The sequence below is a fragment of the Halichoerus grypus genome, chromosome 9, assembly GCF_964656455.1.
Source record: "Halichoerus grypus chromosome 9, mHalGry1.hap1.1, whole genome shotgun sequence".
NCBI classification, from domain to species: Eukaryota; Metazoa; Chordata; class Mammalia; order Carnivora; family Phocidae; genus Halichoerus; species Halichoerus grypus.
The window spans coordinates 116,391,094-116,409,968 of record NC_135720.1 but is presented as its reverse complement, the minus strand read 5'-3'; the positions used below and the strand labels follow the sequence as shown (position 1 = coordinate 116,409,968).

At 54.4% G+C, this 18,875-nt stretch overlaps 3 protein-coding genes across 9 annotated transcripts in view; all 3 read right to left on the bottom strand.

Annotated features, from left to right (window-relative positions):
- TNXB (tenascin XB) overlaps positions 1-878 on the bottom strand; it is a 55,993-nt gene extending 55,115 nt beyond the window's left edge. For all 6 annotated transcript variants that reach the window (XM_036108201.2, XM_036108204.2, XM_036108203.2 and 3 more), the window contains exon 1: positions 675-878. The gene's annotated coding sequence lies outside the window, so the exon portion shown is untranslated. The remainder of the gene's footprint in view (positions 1-674) is intronic.
- A 5,471-nt stretch (positions 879-6,349) lies between these two features.
- Positions 6,350-15,753, bottom strand: ATF6B (activating transcription factor 6 beta). Of its 2 annotated transcripts, none has more exons than XM_036108226.2 (18): positions 15,624-15,753; positions 15,167-15,246; positions 14,950-15,028; positions 14,407-14,498; positions 13,759-13,894; positions 11,351-11,436; positions 11,073-11,208; positions 10,858-10,989; positions 10,570-10,703; positions 9,692-9,877; positions 9,510-9,601; positions 8,913-9,092; positions 8,644-8,751; positions 8,418-8,499; positions 8,141-8,211; positions 7,806-7,917; positions 7,583-7,667; positions 6,350-7,063 (listed from the first exon to the last, which is right to left on the bottom strand). In XM_036108226.2, exons 1-18 carry the CDS (start codon positions 15,727-15,729, stop codon positions 6,834-6,836), a joined length of 2,127 nt encoding a protein of 708 aa, XP_035964119.1. In that variant the 5' UTR covers positions 15,730-15,753; the 3' UTR covers positions 6,350-6,833. The 2 variants fall into 2 exon arrangements, with proteins under 2 accessions (XP_035964119.1, XP_035964117.1); XM_036108224.2 differs by having other exon boundaries at positions 15,615-15,750.
- A 491-nt stretch (positions 15,754-16,244) lies between these two features.
- On the bottom strand, positions 16,245-17,831 carry FKBPL (FKBP prolyl isomerase like). Its single transcript, XM_036108259.2, has 2 exons — positions 17,655-17,831; positions 16,245-17,389 (listed from the first exon to the last, which is right to left on the bottom strand). The coding sequence occupies exon 2, from the start codon at positions 17,316-17,318 to the stop codon at positions 16,269-16,271; it is 1,050 nt and encodes a 349-aa protein (XP_035964152.1). The 5' UTR covers positions 17,319-17,389; positions 17,655-17,831; the 3' UTR covers positions 16,245-16,268.
- Positions 17,832-18,875: the final 1,044 nt, after the last annotated feature.

The following is an 18,875-nucleotide window of genomic DNA, read 5'->3' as shown; positions in this document are numbered from 1 at the left end:
CCCCGGAGGCATCTCTCAGTCAGCCCAACCCTGCTGAACCGTGAGTCATGGGTGGAGAGCTCTCAGCCAAGAACAAGTTTTAGGATCCTCTCGGCAGGCTCTGTGCCCTCCCCAGACCTGGGAATCCTGACTCTGCTCCATTTCAACATTTCCCAAAGGCTTAAGACCCCCAGACCTCCCTCCCAGACCCGCAACCCACATGCTGAGAGACTCCCTCTGGCACCTTCCGGGAGCTCTAGCTCAGCTGCTCTAAGCAGAGCACTTGGGGTTCCCCCAGCACTTTCCTCCTGAGGTTCAGCTGGCCACTAGCTCAGCCTCTAGCCCCTGGTTTCCCCCTTCCGATCACCATCACCGCTGAGTCCTACCTCACCAATAACCACCTCCACCCTGGTGCCACCACCTGATCCTGTCCAAACCCTGGCACCCACACCCCCCACTGCACGTGCGCACGCCCCTGGCCACACACACACTGACCCATCCTCCAGACACGCCATCCACAGGGAGTCTAGTCCCCAGTGCAAGGTCCCATTTCCTCTGTCCTAACAGAAAGTCTCTGCTCTGTGAGGCTCTTCTGAGAGCTCTCCTGCTACACCTTTGCTGGGGGTGCAGGGATAGGGTAGAACCCCCACGGCTCCCAGCTCTTCCCTTGTTCTTCCCAGAGCTCTGTTCCTTACCTGGGCAACAGGAGACTGCAGTGCCTCTGCACCTGCTCTGTTCCTGACCTTGGGAGGGGAGTTCTCAAGACAGGGCAGGGCTACCGTGCCTGGGCAGCCCCGAGTTCCCTGGAGGTCCCCTTGCTTGTTCCCTGCAGCAGGGGCTCACTGAACTGCGACCCAACCGTCGATCTCTCTCGGCAGCGACAGCAAGAAGGAGGGAGCCTGCAGCGAGCAGGGGGAGGAGAAGGGGAGGACCAGCATGAGGTCAGGGAGGGGAGCGGAGATAGGGCAGGTCCTCCCACCCCTCTAGTCCCTGCCAGGCCCTCCCAACGTCATCGCATGCCACCCCTCCTCCCCTCCCTGTCTGGGATCACCGAGTCCCACAATACCCTCATATTGCCCCCTGCACCCCTGGTCCTACCTCCCACACCCTTTCCCCGTCCCATTTGTACTCTTCCCACCCCAATATTTGCCCAACTTCACACCCCCAATCCTTATGCCATTTCTCCTTTCCCCTCACCTTTTCCCCACCTGTTGCTCCTGCTCTCTCATGGGGTTCTCCTCTCTACCAACACCCTTCCCCATGGCCAGCCCCTCTCCCTCCTTCCCTGTCACCTCCTCTCCCACCACTTTGCTCCAGCTTGGATCTTGCCCCACCTGCCTGTTGCCCAGCACCAGCTCTTTCTCTTCCTGCCAGTCTTTCCTGGAAGTGCAGGGCAGGGGGTGGGGAGAGGGGAAGGAAACCTCCTTCCCATGCCCAAATCCCTCCCCAACATGGGGCCTTCTCTGGAACCCCTTGTCCCCACCCATCCCTGCCTAGTCCCATTGCTCCCACCTGAGCCTCATCTCTCCTCCTCTTTCTATTTGCCCTGTCCCTGCACTGCCTCTCCCCATCTGTTCTGCTCAGTCCACACCTGTTCTCAGCTTGGGATCACTGCCCCCTTTTCATTCTCCCACCTCAGCAAATTCCAGAGAAACGGCAGATGAGGCTTGGGTACTGGCTGGGCAAGGGCTTGGCTGAGCACCAGGATATGTAAGACTTGGGGAGGAAGTTGGGGTTCAGGGGAGACAGGGAAGGGAAGCCAGAAAGTTGAGAAGGAGGTTTAGGAGAGAGGCTTAGGGATGGAGACAGAGCTAGAGGTGGGAGGAGGATATGGGGGTGGGGGTATGAATGGCAGGATGAAGTCAGAGGAAAGCTGAAATGGGTGAATATCTGGGTGCTGCAGGGGAGCAGCAGGGGTAGGGAATGTTGGGGGCTGGAGGAAGAAAGCACTTTGACCTCAGGCAGAGACAGGAAGACCGATGCCAGAAGACAGGGCAGCAGACTCACCCCCATGTAAGGCTGCTGGCTGTTTCTCTGGCCCCATCTCCCCTTGTGCTCACTGCCCTGACCAGGGGCTGAAGAGACTTTTGTCACAAAAGGGAAATGCCGAGGTTGAGGCATCCCCACCCCAGGTTTCACGAGGCGAGTTCTTGCTGCCCTGGTACAAACCTCACCGTCAGGGAAGAGCTTGGCCCCGTCATAGCTGATGGGTGAGAGGGACCCGAAGGAACCTGTATGTGTCTGAGTCTGCCACGGGGGTTGGAGCACAGGTGTCTGCACCCGACTGGATCCGCCTGGTTGCAGGGCTGTGTTGTTCCTGGGTCAGCATGTGGCGGCCACATGCCCAGTTAGCAAGCTGTGGCTGAGGGGCAAAGGCTTGCACGGACTCTCGGACTCTCGCGTGGGTGTCCCCATGTGTGTCCGTGTGTCTGGGTGTGTGTGTCTGTGTGTCTGGGTGTGTGTGGCTGGTTTTTTTCCTGGCTTTGATGGGGAGGATGAAGTCAGCATCTTGGACGGAACTGGGCTCAGCTTCCTTCCTCTGCCTTGGCCCAAAGCCCCCAGAGCCTGGAGTAGGTAACAACTTCCCTCTGATCCTGGGGGGTGGGGGTGGGGCAGGGAGGGGAAAGCACATGAAAGGGCGAGGGAGGGTCTGAAACAGCATGACTTGGGGAGAGCAGACTGCGCAGAGGATGGATTTTCTCTTACATTCCCGGATTTCAGTAATTCTGTCCCATGGTCATATCCATTGTTTGCCCTATGCCTTAATCTTGGTTTTATTATTTACTAAATATGGCCACCATAAGTATACTTGGTCCGCAGAGTGGCCAGGAGACCCTGAGATGTGAGAGCTCTAAGGATGGCCATGGGGTGTTTTGGAAGTCCACGGCTAGGGACAGAAGGGATACCAGAGTCTCAGAAGAGAGTAGGGTTGCTAACATTTTCAAGGTTACATGGCATTTGAGGAAGCCACTGGAAGCTTAACAGACGTAATTCCAGGTTCTGAGGTCATCATTGTCTAAAATTTGATTCAGCCCCTGGATTTAGGCTCTTGGAGGAGCTCCTGTCTCACATATGTTTGCATCTCATCAGGAAAGCACCAGACCTTGCACAGCACAGATGCCTAATAAATGCTTGTCACTATCGAGCTGTGAGAGGGCTGGGTGAGAAGGATGGGGAAAGGGAGTCTGGTAGGAACCCCAGGCGTGGAGGCAGGGAGGCCTAGTGGGCAGAGCTGGTGGCCTTCACTGAGGTGTTTCAGGTGATGGGTAGAGAGGTCGGGGTTGCTGACAGCTGTCCACGTGCTCTGGCTGGTCTCAGAATCCTCAGTCCAGCAGGTGTCTTCAGCTCTGGGCTTCCATCCTTGAATGAACCTCCTTGTTCCTGTCCTGACCTCAGGAGGATACGGGATAAAAGGTATAGACAGGAAGGAAAGGGAAAGACAAGGAGAAGGGAAGGAACACAAAGAAGAATGAGGGCAATTAAGGGCAAGGACCTAAAGGAAAGAAAAGAGAGGGAACGAGGACAGGCCAGGGGCTGCGATCCAAGGGAGCAGTCCCAGAGAGGGGGAAGAGCGAAAACAGTTGTACTGGGCTTCCGTTGACAAAACACTTTCCAACACAGTGCAGGCATTTGATTAATCCCACTTTGTGGCTGAGGGAATGGAGGACCACAAATGCCAGGTGACCTGTCCAAGGGACTTTGCTAGTGGTGGTGAAGGTGGGCCTCAACCAGGCTTTCTGATTCCCTCCTCCCCCAGAAACAGCCTTGGAAAGATGGAAGTCTTGGGGCAGAAACAAATGAAGGGCCTTCTGGAAGAACTTGTTTGAGAAGGAAGGATGGCAGATCTGGCTTTTTGAAGCTTTTTCCTGCATCCAGTTATTATGCAGATTCAGTAAGAAGAAATCACCAAGTGTAAGCTGGGGGACTCAACATTCCACTACTGAGGAGATGGTGGGGAAGGGCAGCTCAGAGAGAAGACACAGCCTGAGATGAGAGATGGGAGAGAACCAAGAGGCTAGGACTCGAAAGGGGGCAACAGAGCCACAGAAGGAAGGGTTTGGACCCTTAAAACTTCCTTTGCCTGGAGACATGGGTGTGGGGAGAAGGGAGGAGGGAGGACATTTCTATCTCGTGACAAAAGAAAGTCACACAATTGTTTTGTTCTCTGCTGTGGGGTGGGTGGGCGCCTCTATTTACCAGAGGGACCGAGGTCGCTGTGGCAACCACACATCTGGGCCCCGGAATCCAGATGTGCTGTATCCAGAAGCCATAGCAGAACGATGAGGCAAACATTAGGCTCTTGAGTCCTGGCCCCCACAGCTGGGAACAGGACAGGGGATTGGAGTGGGGAAGGGGAAGGGAGGGGGAAAGGGCCGAAGCCAGGGAGAAGAGAGGAAGTTGTGGACCAGGAATGTGGACAAAGGAGTGCAAAGGGAACTGGGGAGGGGGTGGTGTGAAGAGGGAGGAGTTGAGCACAGGGTCAGCAGCAGGAGATGAGAAGAACAAGAAAAAAGAAATGGAAAACAGAGTGAAGTACGGGGGTGGGGTGGGGTGGGGGGGTGGGGGGGGAGGGCAAAATACAAAAGGAGCGAGGACCGGCAAGAGCAACATAGACTAGAGTCCAAAAGAGAAGGGGATGACTCCTGGCCGGGCGGAGGGCAAAGAGAGGTGGGAGAGGAATCTTCTAGAGCCAAGAGGGAGAGGCGATGGGTCAGGGATGGTAAGAGGAACAAAAGGCGGGATCCTGAGGAAGGAAAGCAGCTCAACAAAAAGACAAAGTGGGCCTGGGACAGGAGGGGCCAACAGGAGGTGCAGCAGTGACCCTGGCAGCCCACTGAGGGGGCCTGGTGGCCTGGGATTGGGCTGTGGCCTCGGATCTGGCGTGCACCTGGAGTGCGGCAGCCAGAGACTGACCTGCCTTCACCCTCCCACCTCGCACCCCCTGGCTCCAGCCCCCTCCTATGCCTTCCCCCCTCCACGAACCCAGCCAACAGTCAACTGCCAGTTCACACCAGAGTGGCAGCTGTCCCTTGCCACTCGGCTGGGGGTGTGGCAGGCCCCCCCCAGGGGCCCCAGCCGGAGACGCCAGCACTCAAGCCCTGCGCTGCCCTGCGCTGTGATCAGGACAGAAGGAGCGACGGCACGACGGAGTGGTGATGAAGCCAGCTTGGGTAAGAGCGGATAGAGGAGAAGTGGAAAGAGGTGTAAGGGACAAGGGACAGGTGTGCCTTTCATGGACCAGGCAGTGTGGACATCTTTCACCCTCACCCCAACCCTGAGAAGTAGGTGGGAGTATTCCGTGCTACTGATGAGGAATCTAAGGCTCAGAGTGTTTAAGTTACACATCAAGGACATCCACTAATGAAAGGTAAAGCAGGGAATCCAACTTGGGTGATCTGCCTCCCAAATCCTTGTCCTTGCGCTCACTGCCTGGATGAAGCTCAGGGACGTGGGGACAGGAAGGCCCAGAAGCCAGGGCTGTGCTCCGGAGGGAGGAGAGGCCTAGTTCCTGGGAGCCCTAGTTCCAGGTTGCCATAGTTACTCAGTCTGTTTTCACCCCAAACACAGTAATGGGGAGCGGGGGAGTCTGGCTGGACACGTGAGGTTCTCCCCTCCTCCTTCAGGCCTGGGCTTGTGGCCCGGGCGGCCCCTGTCCAGTCATCTGGGCATTGAGCCCAGGCCCAGCCCACACCCTCTAGCTGACCCAGGACACTCCTGCAGGGCCAGGCCTGAGACGCTGCTGGATAGGAGCCGCTCACGGGAACCCCCAGGTGGAGTGATTTGGCCCCTCACCCTGTCCCCCTTCCTCCTAGTTAGAAGCACAGCCTTTCCTGCAGGATTCATTCTCATCCCTTTCTTTCAACTGGACTCTCAAGTCTCTGTCCTCCAGTTTAGGGCCGAGAAGATGCTCCTCAACATCCCCCCTTCCCTCCAAACACCACTCCCTTCTCCACTGTGGCCCCTCCTTTCTGGCTTACAGCCCTCTGGCCCCAGCTCTGCTGTTTGTTCAAGCTGCTCGCCCTGGAAATCAAGGGAAGGGCGGGAGAACCTGCTAGAATGCAGGGGACCCAGGGAGGCTGCTCACCCCAAAGGGCGTGGGGCCCCTTGTCCTTCCTGTTTACTCAGACACATTCCAGGGATCTGTATCCTCAGGGCTGTCACGCCATGAGATATCCCACCCTCATCCCCTCGCTAGACACAGTCATACCCCAGTGTTGTAGGGGCGGGGACAAGGGGATGACATGAGGTCTGGGATCCCACCCCCACCCCTGAGCCAGCTGTGTCTTCAGTGCTTGGTTCTCTGATACACCGGCCCTCCAGAAGCCAATTTCCCCAAATTCTCCGTCATGAGCCAGGAAGGCAGCCACCATTCCTTCAACTCCCTCCAAGTTGTTTATTTAATAATAAAAGATAGTACATATCCATAAACCTGATCTCCCACCACCACCCCTCCTTTACTCCCAGTGACTAGCTCCAAAATGTAAAAATGTCCCTTGTTCCTCCTGGGAACTAAATTCCCAGCTCCACCCCCCCAAATAAAGAAACAAAAGAACAAAGAGTGTGTAGGAGGCCACCTACCCCAAAACCTCATCTCACTCAATACCCTCAAAGAGAGAAGCAGGAATTAGGGGTTCAGAGAAATGAGAGGAGCCCTATATTCCAAAAAGTGGGTAAGAAGAGAGGTGAACCCGCTCATCTCCAAATAAGTGCTTAACCCCACACCCTGTCTTTCCTTTACCAATTGCCCCAAGCCCAGGGATCAGAGAACTTAGAAAAACCCCACTTGGTCACCCCCACCTCCCGCTGCCCGCCCCGCACCACCCCCAGCTCTAAGTCAGTGTGAGTTGCAGAGGTCAGGGGTGACTGAGGTAGAGGGGCCGGCGGGAGGCCTGGCGGGCCTGGCCGGCTGCAGAGGCAGGGAAGGGGCCACCTGTGGCATTGCCTGGGGCCGAGGATGGTTGTTTTCGGAGCGAGGGGGGCACCGTGGAGGTCTTGATGTGAATCACCCTGGTGTCCATGACCTCACACTCGATCTGCATCATCTCCTCATAGTCCCCCGGGGCCCCCCGGCCTGACAGGGTCTCTGTGAGAAGGAGGGAGTTAAGGAAGAGGAGAAGGGCCGGCAAACAGAGGAGAAAAGTAGAGGTGGATAGGGAGGGAGAGGCAATGGTGAGGAGGCAGATCCACATCAGGAGGTCAATGAGAGGGTCAGGGATGGAGTTGGTGCAGGGAGAGGAGAGGGGCAGGAAAAGAAAATGACATTGATGAGTTACAAAGAACACATATGATGGAGGTCACAGGGGAGAGGACATCAAGAGAAAACAGGAGGTGAGAATCTGGCAGTTCCCAGCCTATCCCCTCTGCCCACACCTACTTGAGCACCCTCACCAAGGGATAGCCTGCACCCTCGTCTTCCTCCCATGTCTCCTGAGCTCTGTTTTTCTCTCCACCCATTTCCTGCTTCTTCTCACCCAGGAGTCTAGCCTCTTTGGAATGGCCCACTCTCTCCATTTCCCCCTTAACTCTTCATGTTGGATCTATGAGAACCTCCCCCTTCCTCAATTTCAGGACCCCTCCCCAGACCCAGCAGGGAGAGAATTACCATTGGGAGCCATGGCAGGCATCACCAGGGACATCTTGGGCCGAGAGGTCTTGTTGTGGCTGATGGCGGGGAGCAGCAAGTGGTCCTGGGAAAGAAAGGGGCCAGGCCGGGAGGCTGGAGGAAGAGACGTGGACAGGCTCCCCACCCCGACTCTAGAGCCTCAGCCTGAAGACAGACTGCTAGGGACCCCAGGGTGACAGGGATGGGGCAGGGAGGAACTCACCCTTCGGAAGGACACAACATAAAACGTGTCTTCTCGTCGGTCAATTGCATCCAGGAACTCCGGCTGCGAACGGTCTGGGTGGCGATACAGCTGCAGCTGGCCCACAGAATCCCTAGCCAGGTCGGGAAAGAGGATTTGGGAGGAACTAAGCCCAGTGCCCAGGTACCCCTGGGGAAGGTGGGAGAGGATGAGAGAAAAAGACAGGAGGCCCCCGGGGATGAGGAGGGCACAGTGCCCCTGGTGGCAATGACGATGGGCACAGGACAGATTCTGGGAGTTTAGCTCTTTAGAGTGCAACCTCCCTTAGTGACAGACAAGCACCCCCATAGACTCACCTCTCTGGGGGCCCGGGGGGTTGGGTGGGGACTGCCTTAACTGGAGGCGACTTCTTCCGTAGCTGAGACTTCTGGAAGGAGAAGTATCTAAGGATGTGAAGAGGGTGAAGGCAAAAGGGAGAGAGAGCGGCCCCTGGAAGCTGATGTCACCTCACACCCACCCCTCCACTTACCCCAAATGATCCCTCAAACCTCCACAATGAGGTGCTAACTCGAAATCCCTAGGCCATTCAGTCTTCCAGCGGGCCTTGCTTGAGCCAGCCCCAGCCCTTCCTACCTGTCTCTCTGGGACTCTGTGGGGGATCTTCCGCCGGCCTCTCTGGTGACGCTGCACCCAGCCGCTCAGCTCATCAGCAAGCCTAGGGAAGCAGAGGCGGGGCAAGGCTCCCACTTGCCCTGCCTGCACACAGCAGGGAGAAAAGAGGGCCGGGAGGGCTGGTGCTTCGGCACACGCGGCTGGCCCGGCTGCCCGCGGAGGGGCCCCCGCCCGGAGTCCCGCGCACCTCAGGGACTCGGTCCGGTTGAAGTGCCGGCAGTCAGAGGAGAGGAAGAGCTGGTCCAGGTCTCTCAGCAGTAGCTCCTTAGCACCCCCAGGGAAGGCTGTCAGGTTCCTGGAGTGAGGCAGGAAGGGGGCGATGATCGGAGGCTGCACCCCTCCACCAGTAGAACGGGCAATGATGGCAAGAGAACTCTGGCTCCCCTCAAAAAGAAAAGGTAACTTTTGGGGAGAAGCTCCACTCAGCACTGGCGAAAGGGAGGGCCCTCTCCTCACCTGAAACTTGGCCGGCCTGGAGCGCTGGGCTGGGGCTCCTCAGGGCCCAGGGAGGAACCCTGGAGGGGATTAACTCCCTGAACTGGCTCTTGCGTTGAGAACTCCAGCAAGTGTCTCCGGGGCGGAGGTTCCTCTCCGCTCATCCGAGGAGAGACGGGAGCCGGAGGAGGCTCACTGATGCTGGTGATAAGGAAGGACAGGGGGTGAGGAATTCCGGCTTTATCAGGGGACCGCTTAAGATCCTGGGCTCTGCAGACAGCCCGTCTGGGTTCCAGTCTATTCTACAAGAGTGGATCTCCTCACATGTGAGACAGGAATGAGAACCATCCCTACCTCATAAAGCCAGGAAGCCTGAGAAACTCGGCAAGCACTTAAAAGTGACTTTTGCCAATGTCATTAGCACCATCTGCTCCAGGTTAGGACACACCATTTGACAGAAATGACGGAATGAGAAGGGACTGGCCGGACGCACCGTCAGTGCCGAGAACACCAGCACTGTGTGGGTGTGAGTGCGATGAAAGGCCCTGTGCCAAGGCAGGCAGGCAGTGGGGAGGGGGGGCTCCACCCCGAAGCTCTGGGGGGCAAGGAAGGTCTCACCTGACAGGTCCAAAGTTGAAGGCAATGAAGAGAAGGAAGACCATGATGCAGACCACCTTCCTGTTTCCAGACCCTAACTTGAGCTCGCTGTTCTAAGGTGCAGAGAAAGGGCCGAGAGAGAGGGTAAGTCGGCCCAGAGGAGCCGGTCTTCCCACGGGCCTCCCAAGGACAGAGCAGCGTACCTCAGCCAGCAGGGCCTCCAGCCGCCGCCGGAGGGCAGCGTTCTCCCGGCGGAGCTGCTGGTTGTCGGCCAGCACGGCCTGCAGCCGGGCCTCCAGCCCCTGCAGGTACTCTTTCTTCTTCCTCCGGGACTGGCAGGCCGACTCCCGGTTCTTGATCATTCGCTGCTGCCGCTTCAGCAGCTTTGCCTAGGGTACCCAGAGGGCCAAAGGAGGAATGAGAGATGGGCGGGAGAGGGGAACTACGCTTCCCGACTTCAGGGGCTAATCACCCCACTGCTCCCACTGCCACTCTCCTGCCTTCCTGTCCTCCACCTACACAGCCAGAGAGGGGTTGCTCCTCTCTGCCAAAACAGTTCGAGGAAGGAGCCCTTCTCTCAACCGCTCCATGCTCCTGGTCCGCAGAGCTGAGAGAAGTCAGACTGCAGGAAGAACTCCCTCCATCCTGGTTCCTGGTGGAAACTCAGTTCCTTTCCTTGGATGGGGGGGGGAAATCTTCTTTTCTCTCAATTCTCCTTTTTAAGGGCCCACAGCCTCACCTTGCTATAATTAAAGAACACTTTACCTGGTTTTCCCTAGGAAACAGCCTCCCTCTTCCAACTACCGCCACAACCATAACACAGTATGACTTCCCTGCCTTAGATTTATGGACACCATTCCCGTTTCTCCATCTACAGTGATAGCAAAACTAAGGATCCTAAAACTACACAGAGTTGATGTTGATACTCGTCTATGAACTGGGATCCACTTGACCTTCAGGATCATCTTATTGGTTTGCTTCCTCACTTTTTGTTCCCTCCTCATTCCACAATTCTCTCCTGAAAGAGTTGCCTCTTCCCTTCCCATGAACTAGCCTTACCCCTCTCCTCCCCACGACTTACATCCACTTCAGGTGGGCAGGAGTTCCCGGGCATAGGAGCTGGAACAATGCTCTTCCTCTCAGGCCTTGGAGCCGGGGCAGCTGGTCCCTCAGGCTGGACCCGAATAGCACCTTGGATGAGGACAACTGGGGAGACTAGGGCAAGTGAACAGGAGGAGGTGAGAGCTGTAAGTCAGGTGGAGTTCTTGTGTCCACCCGCACCTGAGCACCCAAGGGCTGGGAGCCTCAATGGCTGCGAGCTCCCCGAGAAAGTCAATTCAGATCAGCTCCTTCTCGCCTTCTTTAGTACCTGGGGGTGGCTGGACAAGGGGCTGCAAAAGGATGGTGGTGCTGGGAGGCACAGCTCTGGGTGGCACTGGGACGGTGGTTATCACCACAGGTTTGGGCTGCAGGGGTGGCTTCCGGGTGGGTAGGGCTTTGCCTGAAGGAAGGGGAGGGAAGGAATGAAGGTCAGGACTAGAGGCCTCTTGCCAGGGATCCCAAGGTGTCAGGAGGCCCCATTACCTAAGGAGCCATCGGAGGATGGGCCCATGCTGATCTGGACACCTCCAAGTGGGGGGCCTAGGACATCCCGCAGGAAACACCCTTGAGGGGACGGTGACTCTGTCTTCACTTCCAGTACCTCCTCTCCTATAAAAGCCTGTGTTGGGTATTCCAGAAGATATGTGAGTCAGGAGGAGTGTCAAGGAGAAGGAGCTGAAAAAGAGAATGCTTTCATACTTCTGGGAGTCAGAAGGAACTCACTGGAGTGTCTGGAAGGAGAAAGAAAAGTTGATGCTCACCTGGTTGGGGGACTCTGCTGAGAGCAGGGAAGCCTCAGAGTTGATGGAGGAAGATGGAGAGACAGGTTCTACCTTGGTCTGGACATCTGTGGGGGGTCGGGATGGGAGAAAATACTGGAGGAGAAGGGGATTAAGAGAGGGGATAGAAGACACGGTCCTTTCTCCTTGTACCAGAATATAAAGCTGGCTCTAGGCATGCAGTCCAGAAGCAGGAGGAGCCATGGGCTGCTGATGTGCTGGCTCTCTTCCTACCTCTTTACCCAGGACTTTCTCTTCTCCTTCCCTGGCTCTAGAAGCCATCACGCGTCCCTATGCTAACAGCCAAGTCTGCATTTCTAACCTTGATGGCTCCCGTGTCCTGATTCTAACTCCCTAGGTACCTGTTGGTCATTTCCTTTCTCATGCCCCATCCATGGGGCTCACTGCTTGTCCCTTCACACAAATTCCCTTGCCCTCCCAGGCACCAAATCGCAAAGACTCAGTCACCTCTGAGCTTTCCTGGCCTCTGTTAAATCCATCTGTGAGACTTGCTGATCACCCCACGGGGGCAAAATAAAACTCATCCGAGGGCCAGATTCAGCCCCAAGCTCACCAGTCTGTCACTATCTTTGGTCCATACCACTCATTTAGGTACTTAATTATATAAGTGCCAATACTGCTATATTAAAATTTCAACTTTTATTTGTGGATAGGTAATACAGTCACATGATACAAAACTCCAAAGGACCAAAGGGTAATTCAGTGAAGTGGATCTCCTTCCCTTCCTTGTCCACCAGCCACCCAGATCCCTCCTCAGAGGTGACCACTATTTGATTATTAACCACATGTTATGACCTCATGAGACTCTCCAAAAGGAAGGATTATGTCTGATGCTTCCTATCAAACTGATGGGTAAAGCACAGGCCCTCAAAAGATACCTAATTTATTTAGGGGAGAATCTGACTCCTTGGCAAAGTCATCAACAATCAATTTGCTGTGAAAAGGTTTTCAATCCTTATATTGTTTGTTCTCTTTGTAACTTTTAATAATGTGTGGATATGGTCTGTTTATCTCTCTGGACCCACTGTGCATCCTTCCCTGCCCCACTCTGAGGCCGGGGAGGAAAACATGAATGGACTAAATCACTGGACTCCCATGCCCTCTAGCTTCTGGTTGGAGTTCAACCAAAGAGAGGCAGTGCCAGGAAACCCTGAAGCCACTTTGCAGTCCACACTCAACATGTCCAGCACTGAATTCATCATCCTCCCTGAGCAGGGGGCTCGGACTCTTATGGTACCAATCTGCCCTAGCAAGAAACCCAGGCATCCTCTTCAAATCCTATGCAGGAAGTCACTGCAATTCATCCATTCTACTTCATTCTTTCTGCCTCCTTTCGGCATCCAAATATCCTCCTCAATTAACTGCATCCAGTCCTGCCTCTCCACGACCCAGTCTCTCTACTCTGCCACCAGAGTCATCTTCCTAATCACATTGCTCTCCTGCTTGATTCTTCAGAGGCTCCCAACTGCCCACAGGATAAAAGCTAAGAGTCCCTTAGCAGGGTGCCCACCTGGCCCTGAAGCCTCTGCAACTTCTTGCCATTTCCCACTCCCTCCTCACACCCACTCTGAGATACGAGTTGCCTAGACAGACACACACACCCATCTCCACATTCATCTATTCATCTTCTGGCTAATCTCTATGTGTCCTTCAAAATTGGCTCAGGAAACCCTTCCTCCAGGAGCACATCCCTGATCCAGCCCCCATCAGGTGAGCTGCCCCTCTTATGAGCTTTTGTGGCACCCTGTGATGTCTATCCCAGAATTCCCACACACCTTCAGTGACTGGTGCGTATCTTTCCCCCCTACCACACTACAGGATTCTCAGGTCAGTGTGGTGCTCACATCTTTTTCATCTTTGCATCCCCAGCACCCTGTCCAGTATGTGGCATGGAGGAGGTGCTCAATAAATGTTTACTGTGTAAACACGGAAGAGGAAATAAACTTGGTAACACTTAAAAATAGCACAAATAATGTTAATTGTAGAATCTAGGGGTTGGGTATATGGTATTTCAGCTATTCTGTATGTTTGAAAAATTTTCTAATAAAACATTGGGGGGAAAATAATAAATAAATATGCTCTAACGTGTCCATAAGTTTTTTTAAAAATGCAAGGCAACAGAAGTTAAATCACACAACAGGATACTAGGGATTAGAAAAAGAAAGAAAAACCATCCCCATCTCTTCAGGGCTGCCTTTGCTGTGGTTTCCTAAAATTATCCCTCCCCTTCCTGGCCTCTCTCCTGGTCATCTGCCATTTCCCTTCCCCACCTTTTCCTCCCTGTCCTATTGCCTGCATCCCCTCCCCCATCTATACACACACATACTCTGCCTTGGTAAAGCCTGGGGGTAGTGGCAGGCTGTTATTACCTGAGGGATCATCAGAGGTGAGACCCACATTGATCTGGACGGTTTCAAATGGGGATGTTGGATCATCTCCTAGGAGGCAGAGTGGGGGTGCCAAGGACTCTGTCTTCACAACCAGCACCTCTCCTACACCAGAGGCCTAGGTGAGAGTGGGAGGTGAAGGGGGGGGGCACAAAAAAGAAAAGAAAGCAAGGGAAGGTGTTGAGAGCAAGAGCAAGAACAAAAGCTTTAGAGCTTACTAATTATTTGACATTCTGGTTTGAATGGTACTAAGCATCTCCCAAAGCTGTCTCTGGCCCCTCGTTTTCTCTTTCTACTTTATTTCTGGGAGGGCTGATGAAGTCTCATGATTTTAAATATTGCCTTAGAGTGGACAACTTGGGCAAGAGCAATTCTAGAATTCTCAGCAGTTAACAACTCTCTTCTTCCCAGCCCCACCATGGCTGCCACATATCTCTGTATGTTAAAAAGACTCCATCTTTTTCGACAACCACAGCAAAAACATGTAAAAGGAGGATATTAAAGTAATTCAAAGGCACCACCACTACTCTATGACCTATAGCACACAAAACATTTTCTCAGCATCTATGGGTGAAGGGAATGGAACACAGTCCCTGCCACAAACAGTAGAAGGAGGGAGATGGCTCTCACCTGGCTGGAGGGTTCTGTGGAAAGATGGGATGATTCGGAGCTGAGGGAGGAAGAGGAGCAGGGTGAGGATGGCTCAGACTTCACCTGAAGATCTGGAAGAAAAGGGTTAGGGAATCAGCAGGAAGCAGAGCCTGAGAAGTCCAAAAAGTGTCCAAAGACATGGAGGTAGGGATCCCTCACCTGGGGCAAAGGGAAAAGAACACATAATAAGGGACTGAAGGAGAGAGGAGTGCACAGGTACTTATGAAGAGGAGGTGTGAGGATACAGGGAATTCCACAGTTCCTGGGAAACAGTGGAAAGAGACGGTTTTGGAAGGATGAGGGAATCACAAAGGATATCTTTTTTTTTAAGATTTTATTTATTTATTTGAGAGAGAGAGAGAAAGAGAGAATGGGGGGCGGGGCAGAGGGAGAAGCTGACTCCCCGCTGAGCAGGGAGCCTGATGCAGGCTCCATCCCAGGACCCTGAGATCATGACCCGAGCCAAAGGCAGACATTCAACCAACTGAGCCACCCAGGCGCCCCTCAGAAAGGGTATCTTACCTGGGAAGATAGGCAGGGGGTCCCAAGGTGGTTCAGGGGGGCTGACATCCATCCCCACGTCCAGGGAGCTGCTGCCAAACTGAATAGAGGAGGACATTAGACGGCAAGAATGTGCAGAAGACTGAACAGCTCCATGAGCTCTGGTCTGGGGCTGAGTCCTGGTTCCAGGGCAACTCCCACCCGCCAAAGGTTAGAGACAAGGCTGGGGGCGCAATACCGGGACATCCTGCTCTGGGCAGCGGAAGAGCTGCGTCTGCTCCTCCGCCACATCATCCAGGCCAGTGTACAAAGTGCTGTCTGCAAGAGATGCAGAGCTTCAGGGGGGTCGTCCGGTGGCCCAGCCTACAGATCCACACACAGCCCTGGGCCCATCCCTCATTGGCTCGGCTCAGCCAGACCTACCGCCCGCCCACTTGAAACGTGATACAGCCAAAGAACTTCAGCCCCTCCTTCCCCCACCCCGGAACAACTCGACGTTTCCGTAGGGAGCGGAGGTCTTTCCCAACTCCCGCATCCCCCGAAAGCACGACGAGCCCCCCTGCTCCGCCCTCCTTCGGGTGATGGATTCCGTATTTGCCCAGCCTTCTTCTGTAGACCTCCGCTTCCTCCCTGCGTGCCTCAGGAGCACAGCATGCCACAGCCCTCCTCCCTCCCCAAGGCCTCACTCCGCAGACCCCAGTCCTCCGGGCTCAGCAAGTTGTCCGTGAAAAAACGTGTTGGGTCCGCAATCTCGCTGAGGAGCATCAGTTCCGCCATCTTTCCCTCCCGCCCCCCAACCATGAGACCGTTCCCAAGGCCCGCCTCTCCCCATCATCGACTAATCAGTTGACTCTTAAAAAAAAAAGGGGGCGCGTCCCGGAAGGTCTACCGACCAGTAAGAGACCTGGGTGCTGAGTACATAAGGCGGCTGGACAGGCCGGGCCAATGGGAGCGCGGCAGGAGGATAGCACTCCCACTCAACGGGGGCCGTACGGTTTGCGCATGCGCCGAACAGGAGCCAACGAGCGCGAGCCTGGGAGATGTAGTTCCTGGGGTTTAAAGGCCCTCCATCTCCCCAGTCAGCCCTAAATTTAGTAGTTCATGTATCTTGCATTCATCCTCGGGTATGGATGAGCCCCCCAAAATGTAGCAAACGTGATCATATGGCTTTTTATTGGTAAAGGAGGGAAAGAGGCGCACTGAGACCACCGCTATTTCCCTAGGAAGGCAAAAGCTGGGAGTGGGACATGGGCTGAAAGCCTCCCTCTGGGTCTCCTCAAAGTCTCACAGGATAAACCACAATTCACAGGTTCCTGTCTCTTTTAAAATTTAACTTTTAATCAGCCAAACATCTTGCGCAGACCCTGAGCCAGGCCTGCATCTTGTTTCTTCCCCTGAATGATCACCTTTCCCAGCTCCTCCTGGGCTGCCCGGTTTTTTGGGTCTACCGCCAACACCTTCCTGAGGTCAGCAGTTGCTTTTTCAAGGTTCCCAAGGGCAGCCTGGGCAACCCCCCTTCGGTACAAGGCCTTTAAATGGTCAGGCTCCCGCTCCAGCACTCGGTCACAGCTCTGGGCAGCCAACTGGGGCTGCCCTAGCAACAACTGACAGGCAGCCAGGTTGGCATGAAGAACAGTTCGTTCTGGAGGGCCAGGTGGGGGTAAAGTCAGCAGCAGCCGAAGAGCCCGTCCATAGCATCTGGCGGCCCCTTCGGGGTTCCCAGCTCGAAATAATTCTGTGCCCCTTGCACGTTCTTCCCTGGCCAGGGCTTCCTTCTCACTAGCCTCCAGCTCCCAGGAGTCCCTGCCCTGAGTGAAGGAGGCCAGTGTGAGCCTGAAAGGAGATTCAGAGTGCTCAGAGAGCTGAAGCTCTGCCTCCTCACCTTGACACATGGACTCCAAGCATTTCTCTATGAGCTCCCCCCAAGTCCCCTCCCTCCACGGGCCTAACCCCATAGTTATCTCTGTCCAGCCCTCTGGCAGGCCTGACCCAAAAGGAAACCCAAAAGCCAGTACCCGGCAGCAGGAACCTAGCTTGGGTTTGTCCAAGCCATGGCCACGGATTATGATCTTCTTAACAAAGCTCCCATCAGGACAGTACCAGAGATCAGAAGCTTGAAGGGGCTCTGGCATCTCACTGGTTGATCCATGAGACTTAGCAGAGTCTCCTTGAAGTCCAGAGGCCAGTTTTTCAGTCCCTTGAGGTTTCTCTAGAATTTGGCTGGCTGGATTTGGGCTCACTCTCAGCTCAAGGATTTCAGTAGGAGGGTCTTGGGGCTGCTGCCTAATCTGGGTAGTTGAATCAAGGTTCTCCTGGGGGTTCTTTTCCCATTGGTGTTGTGGTTGAGAGGTGTCCTTCTCTCCCATTGGATTGACTGGTGGCGTCTCCATTTGGCTGCCTGGTCCCTTCCACCGTGGGTGAAGAGTTTTGGTCGAATGAGATATCAGTCTCAGGTCAGCACCTGAAAAGAAAACCAAAACAATGCTAATGGCAGGCTTCTTATTTAGATTCCCTTTTCGTCCTCTCCCGTCCTTCTGGGACCCAGGCCCCCAGTCCTCAAAGTCTTTTTTTTTTTTTTTTTTCCTCCAAAAATCTCTGTCGGGCTCGAGCCTCCTCCAGTCCACCCACGAACTAATCCAGACCTAATCCAGAACTATAAATTCCACAAATCCCTGCGGTTCGGGTAGCCGCCCCAACTACGGACACCCGATCGAGTCAAAAAGTACCTGGGCGGCCAAAACGCCTAGCCTGGTGGCAATAGCCGGACCATTCGAATCCCCTCTCCTTCCGAAGCTAAGTGCTTCCTTAGTACAGTCCTCAGTCTTGCTCTAGGCGGAGAGGACGGCCGAGGGCCAGGGGCATCTGGGGACAATGACAGCTAACGCTGGAGCCCGCGAGGCTGCGAATCTAATCAAATTCCTGGCAGCCAATCCGGAGGAGGGAGAGGGCTGGTTGGCCCGCCTTTTGGACGTGACATCATTTCCCCTCCCCGCAACCGGGAAGCTCTAGGCCTTAGCAACCGATCCTGGCCGAATCAAACCGAACTAGGCGGGGTCCGACTAGCCAGGTTATTAAGACTAAAAGTCTGGAGAGGTCCTGGAATGGGAAATTGGGGTTCATGAGGGAGAGTGAGGGAATGGTAGCGGTAGCAGTCTTTTTATCTGAAGACCTCAGGCCCACCTGTGCTATTCTCCTTATCCCTGTGTTCAGGGCTCCCTGCCAGAGCCAGCCAGCCTGTTCCTTCCACCCTTCAGTCCAGGGTGCTGCAAGAGAAGCCCTCAGGCCTCTTTCTCCCCAACTGCCCCTATGCCCTTGTGGGATCACCTGAAGCTTCTCCTTACCTGTTCCCTCATACTCATCATTGGCTTTCAAGTCTTTTTCCTCAGGAAATCTTAGTGCTTTTCAAACTTTTGATGTGCATGCACATCACCTGGGGAACTGTTAAATCTCAGGTTGTGATTTAGGAAGCCTGGAGTGGGGTCTATGACTCTGCACTTCCTTCCTTCCCTTCCTTCCTTCCTTCCCTCCTTCCCTCCTTCCCTCCCTCTCTCCTTTCTCTCCTTCCTTCCTCCCTCCCTCCCTTCCTTCTCTAAAGTCTACTTTATTCAGATTTCTTACTTTTTGCCCAATGACCTTTTTCTGTCCCAGGATCCTACCCAGGATACCACATGCCATTTAATCATGTTTCCTTAGCTCTTCTTGACTTTGAGTTTTCTGTGCCCTATGTTTCAACCTGTTTTGAACTACTTTTCAAGAGATGCTCTTTTACTTAAAATTTTTAAAATTCTTTATTTAAATTCAATTTAGCTAACATTTATTGTATTATTAGTTTCAAGGGCAGAATTTAGTGATTCATCAGTTGCATATAATACCCAGTGCTCATTATATCACCTGCCCTCCTTAATGCCCATCATCCAATTACCCCTCCTCCCACCCCCTCCCCTCCA

Bases quoted from the DNA above. Each gene is read 5' to 3' on its own strand.
- ATF6B (XM_036108224.2), bottom strand. From the start codon at position 15,729: ATGGTTGGGGGGCGGGAGGGAAAGATGGCGGAACTGATGCTCCTCAGC. The intron at 8,500-8,643 runs GTGCGCGGGACT...CTGCTTCCCTAG, and splicing joins AACCGGACCGAGTCCCTGAG to GCTTGCTGATGAGCTGAGCG. The intron at 7,668-7,805 runs GTGAGTTCCTCC...TTTCTTTCCCAG, and splicing joins ATGTTGTGTCCTTCCGAAGG to GACCACTTGCTGCTCCCCGC.
- FKBPL (XM_036108259.2), bottom strand. From the start codon at position 17,318: ATGGAGACGCCACCAGTCAATCCAATGGGAGAGAAGGACACCTCTCAA.